Here is a 14,602-nt window from a genome sequence, read left to right as displayed (position 1 = left end):
ATAGAGGCGAGCGGCTGCGCTGTAAATTAGCTTGGCGCTAAAGGGCCATGACTGATCGACATAGTGCACCGAGCGCTAACACAGATGTCGAGGGCTCATTACGAGAGCCAGGCTGCTGCGTTGAGCCAGCGGCCCGGAGTGAGTCGACAGTGCTTTTCTCACAAATATTGGTTCTGCTGCCCCGGCTCAGCTTGGCTCAGACTAGCTCCCACTCAGTAGGAACCAGGGAGGGAGAGGAGGAGGGAGGGAGGGAGAAAAAGAAGTGGATGACAGTTTTCCCAGCCTTAGCCCAGGGAGTCAAGCTTTTTCGCTGACTGGTGTTGCGAACGTGGCCAGCTCTTCTGTCAGCACTTTCCTCTCCTTCATCTTCACACGCACGGCCTCCATTAGCTGGCCGGCAAAGGGGAGCTGCAGGGGAGGAGAGGGATAGAGAAAGGGTGTGGGAGGAGAGGCGGAAGGGGTGAGAGAAAAAGAGTAAAAGGACACAAATTCACCACTAATAATAATAATAATTAAAAAAAAGTCAGAATTTTGACACGAGGCTGCTTTTCAGAGAGCCTGAAACATCAGAAGCTCAGACGGAGCCTGAGTACGGTACTTGAGAAACCTTTGAGGGACCGTCTGTGTCGAGTGGTTTCACAAAGAAATCCCCAAAGCAGGCTAGACTTCAGTAATTTCATCACCACCCTTAATCCTCGTGCTCTCAGTCAGTGAAGTATGATTCCTAAGCAGCAAAGGATAGGTTCACTTTTCAAGTCTGTCTTGAATCATTTCTTCCTCATGTAATTTAGCTGTAGGAAATTCAGTTTTTTTAAAAAATATTATTTTAATGAAGGAAACGTCTACAAAGGACCCTCATTCTGTAACAGTCCGCTGCAGCTCAGTGAGGAAAAACTCAACCCCCACCGGATCTGACAAAGTCAGACGGCCGAAGACTATGAGCTGCAGCCAAATTTTAGATTTCATTTTACATCGGAGAGCTCTGCGGACACGGTCTCTCATTTTACCTTAGTGTGGGGTCAGGAAAGGGGTCTCTTCATGTCCAATACAGACAGTAGGAACAGTAAGTTTACGCGCACGTGGGCGGGCAAGTGGTGGATTATGGCAGACTTTGAAAAAAAAAAGTGTATTTGTCTTTAAAGTGCCTTTATTATGGCGAGGCTGAAGACATGCTACTTTTTACTCCAGAGGTTTAAGTTGATCGGTCTTGAGCAGACACACCTCAAGGCATAATTAAAACATCACTGGGGAACCTTACAGTATTGTGTGTTTTTTTCTGTGCTGTATACTGGTAAATCATACATGATCATGATGGAACCTGTTCTATATGTTTGCTTAGTGGCTGTTCAAACATGGAAATAAAGAGGTGGACATTCTTCCCCTCAAAAGTCTGGATAATTATGCTTTCCCGTTGAATCGACACGAGGATTTTATGGTCATTAGGGCACCTGATCAAAGGCAGCGTTTCGTACAGTCACTCAGAATTATGCTCTTCAACTTGAGAGCAGCATTTCTTTTTTTTTAAAAAACCTGTGTTTGCTCATTCGTTCCCCAGGCAGTTACCAAGTCACGAGGCTGTGCCTGATCTGAGGAGTGGACTGGCGTCAATATCGTGAAATCGCTCACTTTTGATGTCTTTAAAGAGAATGTGAAAACACCAGATATTGAACCAGAACGCAGAGAAACCGCGAGACACGACCGCAGCGCTGTAACGAAATTCACTGAAAAACAAGAATCTGAGGCAGCGAGTTGCTTTGAAGAGGTGAACACAAACTCGCCACGTAAAGTGGAACCAGGTCCGTTGACACATTTTAAGGAACGACTGTGATTTGAAACGATATTCATATCAATTTCTGATACAACCGATGAGTGAGAACCTCAAAAATTCTAATCCAAAATACCCCCCCCCCCCCCACCTTTCTCCTCTTCATTAAAGACAACACAGGAACAGGAACACAAGGCCCCATGTGTCAGGACGTGTATGTGTGCAGAGGGGAGACACTTCCAGCAGCAGTGGAGGCATCAAACACACAGCGCCGCTCCTCAGAGAACCACTACGCCCAAGTAACTGCTGAGACATATCCCTCTGCCTCTGCACCCCTGGGAGGATTCGCTCGCTGTCTCACACACACACACACACACACACACGTTCGCGCTGGTGCACGCACAAACACACACTATTTCCTAATCAGCTAATTGCACACAGAGCCAATAACTATGCAAACAAACCCACTAAAATAGAGACATAGCCACAACACCATGGCTCCGTGGGACAACCAAATGGGAGACTGGATCATTAAAAGTACTGATATGGGAATATGGGTAAACAACACTAACAGGTAAACATGATCTGCATAAACCTTACATGGGTGAAATTTAAGGCAGATGCTTAAAAAAAAAAATCAATCTTCGTGATGACAGGAAATGATGGCTCCCAGCTAGACTAATCCCTAAACTTGCATCCAAAAGTGAAAAACTCTTCATAGACAGGACAGACCCAACATCTTCATTAAATATGATCCCGCCAAGTCAGCTTAATAAGCTTTTGGTGTCTGAGTTCCAATTTCATTTCATAAAACATTCCTCATTCTGATTCATCTCCCAAATGCTGCGTGATTCTCAGAGTCTGGGACAAGAAGAACCACCAGAATACTCGCTCAAGAGCGAGACACGCAAAGACCAACATCCTGTGGTTTTTTTTTTTCTCGCTACAACTCTGACACCCTGCAGGATGGTTGCAGGTAAACTGTGATGCAGCTGCTGCTGCTGGATCCCCTGGGCAGCTGCAGGCAGTGTAAGGAACTGACATTAATGTTATGCTACGCTAGATGTAGCCGGACCCCTGTCCCCTTTGGCCTGAGCTGGCCAGCGCCAGCAACACAGCCATTGTTTTGTAGGAGCCCTGTCCCCTTTGGCAAGACTGAAAAAGCTACTGTTGTATTAAGCCATGCTAACGCGCACCCATTACTATTCCACAAGCCCTGCAGAGGTGACCCTTTGTCTTGGTGTGATTTTATGAACATGTTTCACAAGTGAACTGGCATGTAAAGCCACTGACACTGACAAGTGTGTGTAAAGGTGTGTGTGTGTGTGTGAAGACAAGGAAAGGGGCTGCAAGCAAAATATGTTTTTATGAGCCAATTAAATGACATTGCTATTCTACAGCCTGGGGCAAACCTCAAGGCAAGGAGTAGCTCAAATCTGCAGCGCTCCCGTGACCATTGTCTGGAAGTGGCATCACACTCGACAACCCCCCCCCCCCTCCTAACTAAAAGATCGATCATTTCACCTCTTTTGTCTTCTCCCTCAGAGTGAGTTAGCGCAATTATTTCCAAGGGCCCCGCTTGTGAGCGGCTGTAAAGATCGTGTCAGTATGCTGGGCGTCTGAAGAAGTTGGAACAAAGGGAGAGGAGGGAATCAAACAGGCCTGAAAGGGGGCAAATCATAAAAATTTGCAGGTCACTATTAGGTATTTTATCTCGGTTAGTCACATGTTTACCATCTTATCAATATCAGGAATAGCCAAGCATAATTAGTTTAATGTCGCCTCTTAATTTAATGACAATTTTACACAATGAAAGCAACATTTGGAATATCACTTACTATAAAATATGCATCTTTATATAAATATACACGTTTCTACAGTAATAAAAAGACAAGCTGCAGGTCACTTTAATAAAATCTGTTAACCATAAGGCTCGGGTGGCCGGAACATTTCCACAGCGCTGAAGGATTTGCTGCTTCTAATCTCTGTCCCTGGCTTGGGCGAGCCGTCTCCAATGTAGGCCGCTGTTCAAGGTAAGGGAGAAGTAGTTACCGTAGTTTCATCACAGAGGGGGGGCGCTTTGATCTTTGATCCTCTCACTTTTGTTTGAAAAGTTATCAACCGGGGGGAATAACAACAACAACAACAGCATGATAAGTAGAAAAAAGCACAAAGGCACCCCACACTTAAAAAGTCTTGCATTTGATTATCTCCAATAATGAATATGTCACATTTGCAAAGAGGGTCTCAGGTAAGGAAACCACTCAAACACAGACGAGCCTATTCTCTCCCTCTCCCTTGTAATTACCTACCCCTGCACCGGAGCGGATCCCTCTCTCTTTCTCCCCTTTGGGCCACGAGAGACCGATATGAAAGGGAATTGGACACATGGGGCCACAAATTCCGTAATTAAAAATCTCTCCTTATCTTGATACGGTTGTTTGGAAACATCATTTCAGTGTGCAGTGTGCATTTGTTAGGGATCTGACCTAAATACACCCCCGATTAAACACAGGAAAGCACTAGGTCTTTGTTTCAGGTTCCTAGTCGCGTATGATCGGGGTATTAAAAAAAAAAAGAAAAGAGATGCAACATCAAGAACAAAGCTGCGATCAACTGTACGGCTTATTGACCAAGGTAATGTACCGGGGGGGGGAAGTTACAGTCAACAAAAGCGGATGTGATAACGTGTCGTTGCTATTGCTTAAGTGGTTAAAAATCAACGCAACAGCGAGCGAGCTGGGCCTCCTCTTTCAAACACGTCGGCTCTGTGGTGCCAACTAAAAAAAAAAAAGGGAACCCCTCCGCCCCCCGCAACTGTTCCAGTGACATTTCACAGTACAAAGGCTTTGCTCGAAGTCCCCCCTCCACGCGCACACAAACACACTTAGAGAGACAGAAAAAGAGTGGCTGATTTAATTAGCTCAATCATTAAATGAGGCTTAATTAGAGTCACTTTCCTTTGGAGAGAGTACCGGGGACTCCGAGCTGTTCTTTGTCATTACGGAGGCATAATGAGCCACACAACACAAACGCGCTTACCTCTCGCCTTCAAAGCAGCAACAACAATAGAAAACGCGCAGCACCACTTTCACAGTAAGGCACCGGAGCCTTTGATATGTGTAGAGCGAGGGGGGGGGGGGGGGTTGACGACGTAATGCAACACGGAAAGACCGATGTGGAGAGAAGCTTTGACGAAATTGAACTTTCGATGAATGGAACAATTTACCATCATAGCAATGAGCTGCAGGGAACTGTCCCCCCCGAGTTTGATTAGGGTTTGAAATTACCAAAACGCGCTCAGGCCAGTGGGTCCATCCCATTGAGACCTCTGATGGTTTATAACAAGTCCAGTCAAGATTGTTTTGGCCCGTCTCTACCACTGTCTTAATGTGTAATCTTCACCTGCTTGTTATAGTGTGGAGGCTGATAAGAAGTGATGCTTGTACGTCTCCCCCAGGTGTGATTGTGAGGTAAATATTAGCAGGCCCTCAGCGTCGCCCCATACCAGTAAACCGAACCACTGCCCTCTCATAAAGAAATCAACAGAGTCAATGACTTTTTAAATGTTATTATGCTGTCATGAGGCTTGAGATGGGGATGCGTGTGTACAAAATGAGTGTGAAAAATGATCTGGAGGGAACGCGTGTGTGTGTGTTTGCACGCGTGTGCACACGCTTGCATGCAACATGCCCCTCCTGCTCATTATTGGCCAGCAGCAGAAGCCAGTCATTTCCCTGTCTTCATAAAGACCTGGCCCATTAAATTCTACCTCCAGTCAATAATTAGGACTCCACAAATAAACCAAAGGCAATTAAATCAATGCTTCCCCGGGCCGGTGCCTGGACCCCGTGGCCCACATGGACACTCCATCTTCTCTGCTGGCCTTATTCATGGCGGGTTTCAGTGGAGCCATAGAGCACACCCCCTGGCCTGCTCATGATTATTAGATAGCACCGTCCCTTGATCCTGGCTATGGAGCACTGCTTATGGTGGCTCTCCACTGAGGGGCATAGGGTTTGATTTCATTAACTCACCAGTGGAAGTGAGAGACAAGGAAATGAACGCAATGTTTCATTTGGCTTTGAGTGGAACATGCGAGGTGGCGGCGAGGGCGCTTCAGAAACGTAGCGTTTCTTTGGTACGAAGGAGGCAGCGACTTAAAATGTTTACAGTCACGATCCATTCCTGCAACGCAATTTGCCGATGTTTCGCAGTGAATGACAGTGATGGTAACAATGGCGTACACATAGACACACATGCGCGCGCGCGCACACACACACACACACACACACACACACACAGAGTGATGGGCTTGCTATTGACAGGGCCACTGAAATAATAAAGTGCTGTCCCACAGGCATCTCCATTAGGCACTGACAAGTGACAAGATGGGGCTGTCGTGAGAGTGCACACGCACGCACAAATACGTACACGTACCCAGACATGCACACGGACGGGCACATCCTCGTTCTCTGCCAGTGACAGCCAGCCCTGTTAAGGACATGGATCTTGCTCTCATCCTTCCTTTTCTCTGGGTCTATTTCTGTCTCTGTGTCTTTTTAATCGGAAGAAGTGCGAGTGCAGCTGAGGGACAATATCATTAGAGAAGCGTGTTATTAGTGTCACAGGCAGGGTGACAAGCCAGGCCATTCCGCTTCACAGATGTTCTGCTCGGTGAGCCGATCATATACTTTGACAGAGAGCAGAAAGGCAGAGTTCTTGAACTGCACTGCCTCATTTCTCAGCAGCAGTGGACGTGTGCGGCGCTGGAAGATTATTATAGTAGTGTTGAGCGCATCCAATTAGGAGAGTGATCACAAAGCCAGGCAGTAAAAGTGTCTTCTTAATAGACGTAGTTTGTGCATGCAAGTATAAAAAAGACGTACAAAAATATCAGAGTCAAAAGGAGAGACAAACTGGTGTCGCCTTAAAACGGCAGCAAGCTTTAAAAATCAGACAAAAGGACGGCAGAAGACAGAAAAAAAGAGAAATAAATAAATAAGCAAAAAACAGAAGAAGATGGACTTGAAAGAGGATCGAAAAAAGTCTGTTGTAGCGAGCAGGGGGGGGGTGACTATGCCCCAGCGGTCCCCACAGGGACCTAGGGGCAAGTCTCAGCCTTGTCATACTATGCTCCTCTTCTTCATTCCACACACCAGCTCCCTCCTCCACCTCCCCTGTTCTGCCCACGGAAAACGTCGATAGCAGGCTGCCGGTGCCGAGGTCTCTGGTGGACACTAGCTCATTCTCCTGGCATCGACAGGCCTGCCAAATCAATATTTAGTTCCCCACTAACAAGCTGCCTCGGGGTCTGAGCCAGAGAGGAAGGGAGAGAGGAATGCAGGACAGTGGAGAACGGCAGAGAGAGAGAGAGAGAGACAGACAGAAAGAGAACAGGGACTGAGAGCTGTCCAGCTAGAAGGGAAAACATGGATTCAGTAGAGTGTTGTGTGTGTGTGTTAAGTGTGGGAGGGGGGAAGGTGGAAAGGTCAGAAGAAGATCTAGGGAACAAGAGAACAGTGTCTGGTGTGTGTCGCGGTGCGGAGGCGACGCATGAGTGCCTGCGGCAGCCGCTGACGAGACACACACACACACACTTATACACGCTCAATCATACACGTATCACAGCAAGCAGACGTCGACAGCACTCGAAAGCTCCAGCAGAGCACTCACAGATGAGTGGCCGTGCACGCACACACGCACGCACACACACACACACACACACACACAACGAGGATGTAGCTGCCTTTCTTCGTTTTGTTTCTTCTCTTCTGCATTATTGTTCTTCCCCCCGAGCCTTTAGCAGGACGCGTTGGGATGGGAACTCAAATCCATCCTCCATTTAATTTATTTTAGGTCAGACTGGTGCCCGAATAGAGTGAAAAAAGCAACAACAACAAAAAAGCCTACGCTACTGCGTGTCAAGTATCAATACAAAACCGTCCATTACGTCATTACAGGAATTCAAACCTCTCAAGATGCTCTTACAACACAATTTAAAAAGACATCAGTTCACCAAGTTGGGGTATTTCACTGGGACTCAAAGAATGACCTTATTCTGACCTTCTGCTGTAGGATGCCGCTGAGGTGATCCAGCCATTCTTGGTCTCCTGGACTCTTTGAATGGGCCTCTGTCCTCTGCAAAACACGACAACAGCAAATCAACAACACATGAAAGACACACATGATGAAAGAAATGATCTCGATGTGAAGCGGGAATGTAATAGTGTTTTGTATGTAGAAAAAGGAAAAATAAAAAGCAGCTGACACAAATGTTGCATAGACACTAAAAATCTAATAATATAGTAGAAAATCGATCTGTATATTTTTACTATCTTTGTGTGCTGATAAAGAAGTGATAAAAGGAATAACAGTGACGTAGAAAAATAAAGGCCGTGTTGTAACGACTACCTTCAAGCTTCCCAGAGGGGTGAACACAGTGAAAGAGAACAGCGCATGTGAGTGAGAACGAGTGTGCTTGTCCACCCGTGGCAGATATTTAACAAAGCACTGACCCTCCATTAAACATAAGGCGCAAAACAAACTGGCCGGGCAATTATAGCCTTATTACATCTGGATCATTAAATCCACAACAAGTTGCCTTGGGAGCCTCGAGCTGCACGGCCCTCCGCGGTCCTCTGCTGTACACTATGAAATAGACTGAGGCAAACAACAGTGTGCAGTATGACATGTGCAAGGATGTGTGGAGGAGCTACGTTAGAGGGCGCACACACACCTTCTTTGCATCTCTATGAATACATAGAGATTTTTTTGTTGGTATGTTTTTGTGTTCAAGTCTGACTTAAACACTTTGGAAGTGAATGAAACCACATTAAGAAAACCAGGTGACCCCCCCCCCCCTTGTCCCAAAAACATCATGAGCTTCCTCCAAAGAAAAATACCCCCCACCTCAGTAATCCAGGAATGTGAAAGGAAAAATGAAGCCTTTTGGAAAAAATACAACAACAACCAGGAATAAAGAATTAGAAAAATGTTTGCATGCCAAATATATATATAAAAAAAAAATCCAACTAGTGAATAGAAGCTGTAGAATTGGGACAAACATTTGGAATGACACATCTCACTTAAACTCGTTAACTCGCTGTGATTCAACTTTCATAAATCTTTGGACAGACAAAGAAACCAAAGAAGAGTGCAGTGATTCTAACCACAGAGGTTTCAGCTCTGAATGAGGGGAACTTTCTGTCGTGTAAAAAAGATCTGGGTGTGAAAGAGCTGAAATTGTTTTCAAGTGTGAGGCAAGTGCCTGGTGTGCCCTCTCTCATCTTGTGATAGATGAGAGGAAGTCCCCAGAGGTGGAAGGTTGATTGTAAAATGTGGGTTGCTAATTGATGACGTGGCTGGGAAGAGAGAGAGAGAGGAAAGCCCACCAAGATAGAAAAGAACGTTAAACCCGAGACTGTGAGTGGAAACCTAGGATAGTCATTTTAACGACTGCTTTCATTATAGGAAGACTCTACTAACGCAGACAGGTAGTGCAGGTCTTGACAAGTTCAAGAACACCATGAACATGAAGCCACCTCCTTCTCTAACGCATTGCAGCTTCCAGACTTCTTATTTCTAGGCCTCAGTGTCTTGCCTTAATTGCCAAAATATTATCCCATCAATAAAAGGTCAGTCAGAAGCAGAGATCAGTTGTAAGGCTAAATAATGTTAGATACAGATGAAATGAACTTAGAAGTTTTGTTTCTCCCAATTTCCGCCCCTCTGCAGCTGAACCATTCTACAGTATTTGTTGCCACAGGATAGGCCAAAGTTACGGGCGCTCCCTGTGTCAATCGACACTGAAAGCGCTCAAAGCTACGAGCGGTTATTGACGATATGATGTTCTTCCCAGGCCTCTGGTGCAATCGCTATTCAAAAAACCCCCCAGAAAACTTTTTGGCTTTACGCAGCACAGAATCTATTATAGGTATGTTGGGTGTTCTGGGCATAATATTTCACTCGACATAGACCTTAAAGTTAGTTATTGTATAAAGCGTTGATCGATTTGTCCTTTGGCCTTACCTGGTCAGTGTCCATTATGTCTGCTAGATCATTCTCTGACATATTGAGGATGGAGGCAGCGATGGACTTGGCTTTGATCATAGACTTGGCTGAGAGGCCGCCCTTTGCTGCCACGGCACTGGCCTGCCTCAACCTCTCGATCTTCATCAACTGCTGCTTGACCTCTTGAACATCTAAAAGTATTTCACTGGCCAGGGCCTGAAGGGGGGAGGAGAAGTAGGAATGTATATATATTAAAAAAAGAGAAGGAGGATGATGAAATGGATATAGAAAAACAAGAGGGATAGCACTTGGCTGGCAGATAAATAAATGAAATTGATCAAGCATGCGCCAAAGAGGCCTAGTACATTATAGAGGAATATTGAGTTTGACACACTCAGATTCTCTTCGGTTTCGCCTCAAGCTCCCTTGTAGGAATGCGGACCTGAGGGGTTGTTGCTGTGTTGATTGAAAGCTCAGGGAACACAGCTTTGATACCAAATGCACCCAAAGTTTTGCTTAAATCTCCACAGGCAGAGAATCATGCATCTGAGAGAAAAAGACAGAGGGATACTAAAGGTACAGGCACTCATTTATTTATTTGCTCTCTGAATGTCTCAGAGTACAGCAGGGCAACATAACACCGTTGATAATTAGCCTGCGAGGATCCGTTTTAAATGGTGCCGGTGTGAACAGCCAGAGAGATGAGCAAGGCTTGGGGATGGCACAGTTGTCGGGCGCTAAATGGGCGTTTGCTCTAAATACAGAGAGACAATTAAATGTTAAAACTGCCACTGTACACGAGAAAGTCAATAAAGTAGACTCCCCTTTGCTTCATTTTGAGCTTATTGATTGAGGCAATAATCTTCTGTATCATTCCCCTGTAAGCCTGCTGAAAAGCTGACCTTGGAATAGATGGTCAGATGAGGGAAAACTAGAGACAGGAGAACTCATCGTACACAAGAAAACAATCAAAAGAGCCACACCGTGCAACTAGCTCTTGGAATTTACACAAAATAAACGAGCGAGCAAGAAGTTTGGCAAGTGCACACATACACAAGCATGCAAAAACAACGGTGCACTTTAATAAAAAGAGTAATCGCACATGAACACTGTTGGACGGTGGCAAACGCATCAACTCCTTTCTTTTAATTTCACACAGGTGGATCAGCTGCACTTTACGAAGCAGTGCCGATTCTCATAGGAGAGTGCTCGGTGTGGGGGCGGAGGCTTGCAGCTGGAGTTATGTGTATAATAGCATCATTAAATAATAAAATAAAAAAGGAAAAGACATAGAAACAGGGCTCAGGTAATAAAGTCAAGACAGCCAACAGGATGACATTATAGGAAGCCCATGCAGATTAAAATAAGGGTTACACTAAGAAAATTAGATATAAATATACATGCAAAACTCTGATCGTACAGTTAATCTAACCGTTAGATTAAAAAGAATCTCTGATCCAGTTTCATAGGAGATGAAGACGACGACCAAAATCAGAACTATTGTCTGCTTTATGATGAATGAAAGCAGCTTTAGCTCTGACCTGAGAGCTACACAGCTCATTGACAAACAGCCTTCTGCCTTTATTTACAGCCTAATAGATATTCACTGTCGCTTAACCTAAACCCTGCATGTGAAATAATCCAGGATGAGACTAAGGGTGGAAGGGGGATATGCAAACGCTTACACACAGACATACAAAGGCACACACACGCACAAGTGCGAGTTTGTTCGGTGAGAACCACGATCACTGTTGCCAGAGGGGCAATTTAGGCAGAGCAAAGATTAGGGCAGGCAGATGGGGATCAAATGAGCAGCGAAAAGATATCCTCTTTAATAACTAGCTACTGCTAAACCTCTTCACACACACATGAAGACACAAATGGACATTCACAAACCTCAATCAGACTGTAATTTAGCTAGATTATACATGCGCTGATGTATAACAGCTGTAATTGAAGGCTGTAACACCCAACAAAATTTAAAAAGATGTCCAATTATGTAACCATCTCTAAAAAAAATAATACCGAACAGGGATGACAAGCCAAAAAGTACTCTTGAAATATTTTCAAGAGTACAATGCTCAGCGTGTGCGTCTGTGTGTGTGTGTGGAGAAGCAGTCACTGCATGCAGGGCCACTGTTTAGCAGTTCAACAGCAGCGCTTACAGCCTGGGGCATGTTCAGGGGCCAAAAAGGTTTGCTGGCATACAATAAAGAAAAATCTCCACAAACAAATACGCACATAGAGCACATTCAGCTACAAAGAAAAAAAAATAAACTAGCTCATAAAGACACACAGACACATCTACACACACACACACACAGACAGACACATGTGCAGCCCTCCGGTACTGATCAATACACGACAAGAGTAAATCTCTTCCGGACGTCAGGCAGTCCAATCAAAGGGCTTGGTGTTCTAATAGGGAATCACAGTAGCCAGGGGGGAGACAAACAATGATGTGAATCCTCAACAACAATACAGTGGCCCCACCAGCCTAGGGTTATGGGAATGGAGGAGGCATTATACAGATGTGAACTGTACGTCTATGCATGTTTACACATATGTAATGCAGTTTCTATTTGTAGTTTACATGTAGATTGCCTGCTTATGTGCCCCTTTCACTAAACAAATGTGACAATGGGGGGGGATAAAGTACGAGATGTGAAATAAATCAGAGGTAAACCAGAATAAAAGGAGCAGAACATAAAACATAGCCACAAGCTAGCCATAGGAAGGCAGCAATTCTGCTATTTCTGACTTCTGAAAATTGGCAGTAAACTGTAGCCATTATGTGCGACTTGATTTATGTGTGTGCGAATATACACGCCACCACTATCTATCTCTGCGAAGACCATTTCCCCTGATAGACAGATGTCAGCTCAACAAAGGTGATGGACAGTCTTTACCAGACACATGCAAACTGACAGACACTCAAACATACTTGATGGATTAGGAAAGACAATAAGATCTATTCCCATTGGGCAGAGAGTATTCTCACAGTCGCTGCCTGCATCTGTCTATACATTGAAAAGAAAAGCAGAAATATACTAGGATAGGCGCTCGGGCCTAATAATGGCATCTCTGGTAAGGCTGTGAATCCCTCCAAATCTTCAATAAAGGTAAACTGGATGGATTATGCTATGATATCATCCAACAGAAAAAAGCTATCACATGGGAGCCTCAGCTTTGACATCCACTGATGCTACATCTCCTCTGGTGTCTTGATCTCTACCTGCTATCAATGAGTTCTTTGGTGTTTTGACAGTCACAAATGATCTCCAGGCCCCAACTAGGAGTGCATGTCTCAACAACTATCACTTTGAACATAATTGCATGAGTTTTGTGTCCCCAGGGTAAACCTCAAAGGAAAAAAAATATATATATATTCTCCAGATCTGTGATTAGAACTCATCCAGACTCCCCCAGTTCACCTTCAAACACCTTTTTCCAAGTCTGTCCTGCAGCTTTCAAAGCTGTCCCACCTAAACACCGGGCGAATGAATGAACTCAGTGCAAGCTGTCCTAACAACCTGATAACTAAGTTTGTCCTATCTATGGTTGCTAATATTATTATAATAGAGGTGATAATAATCTTCTGCTGTAGTTCCCAACAACCACATCTTTTCATGCGTTTATTTTTTCGGCTATGTCGTGGAGGTTAAGCACTGCAAAAAGTACGGCTAAGTATTGGTGATCACTGGTATCGGTGTCAATAATATCTGAACAATACCCACGCTTAATTAAAATGCAGCAGACCCCTAACACCTAACACTGCAGGTGGTTCACCCACACAATGTCAATAATTCATATTCATATCGTACAGATATACAATGAGTTAGATGATTTGATGGGGCACCCCCCCCCCCGGCCCAATGAGTGTCGGTCCCTTGCCCCTTTATTAAAGTACCTTGATAAAAGAATGAAGTTGCTCCAGCTGGGCGGAGGCCTGACCGAGCTGTCTCTGAAGCCTGTCCAATGCATGGGAGCTCTGCTGGGTCAATCCCTCCATTTGCTCTGTGGCTGTCTGTTCCAACGCAGCCAATGCCTGCTCACCGGCTCCCACGCGAGCCTGCAAGGTATGTATGCGCTGTTCCTGTAAAGACAAGCAGCAGGCAGAACCGCTCAGCTGGCAACAATCTGGTCGTGTTGTAAAAATAACAAATCTGCATCAGCCTCCGAGACATTCGTGGACATTTTCGTGATTGAATTCAAAACGCTCCGACTTCGAATACGAAGCGTCTAATCTGGGGATATTAAGAAAAGATGGACTGAGAGCAAAGAATAATAAAACACATCATTGCCAGAAATTACTCAAAATCATGAATGAATTCTGATGACATTTTTGCAGAGTAAGAGTTTAATCTGGTGTGAAATCCCTTACAATTTGTTTGAGAATTTAAATCTTCATTTGGATTCAGATTTATTCCCAAGGCTTCTTTAGCATCTTTCTTTAGAGGACAGGGACAATACAAGATTTTTACTTCATAGATAAGGCTGATTCCAAATGCTAGGGGTAAGATTTCACGGTAAAGGAATCACATATGAGGCAAACAATTATTTTTAGATTCAATGACATATCTGAGAAAGTGAATTAATTTGCACTCTGAGTTCTGCCTAGTTTCTCCAAATACCACTACGATTACTTCGAAGATGCTGTTATCGTAAAAAAAAAACATTCCTAAAGCAACGTTATGCAAGAATCTTTTTGTAATATGGAAACCTGAACTGCAATTCTGGATTGTAATTCACTCACACACCACCGTCATGAAAAGAGGCAGCATTGGATTTGCTATAGTTACATTACTGGGTGGCGTAATGATT

The 14,602-nt window shown here is 44.6% G+C and overlaps 1 protein-coding gene across 1 annotated transcript in view; it reads right to left on the bottom strand.

Moving 5' to 3' along the window:
* Nucleotides 1-297: 297 nt before the first annotated feature.
* Nucleotides 298-14,602, bottom strand: part of cntln (centlein, centrosomal protein) — a 62,455-nt gene continuing 48,150 nt past the window's right edge. Inside the window, exons 25-28 of the mRNA XM_068751343.1 lie at nt 13,689-13,874; nt 9,797-9,994; nt 7,832-7,906; nt 298-408 (exon numbers count right to left, since the gene is read on the bottom strand). Of these exons, the coding sequence (XP_068607444.1) occupies nt 298-408; nt 7,832-7,906; nt 9,797-9,994; nt 13,689-13,874 (570 nt within the window). The remainder of the gene's footprint in view (nt 409-7,831; nt 7,907-9,796; nt 9,995-13,688; nt 13,875-14,602) is intronic.

This window comes from Brachionichthys hirsutus, chromosome 17 (genome assembly GCF_040956055.1).
Source record: "Brachionichthys hirsutus isolate HB-005 chromosome 17, CSIRO-AGI_Bhir_v1, whole genome shotgun sequence".
Lineage (NCBI taxonomy): Eukaryota > Metazoa > Chordata > Actinopteri > Lophiiformes > Brachionichthyidae > Brachionichthys > Brachionichthys hirsutus.
This window is presented reverse-complemented; position numbering and strand designations above follow the sequence as displayed.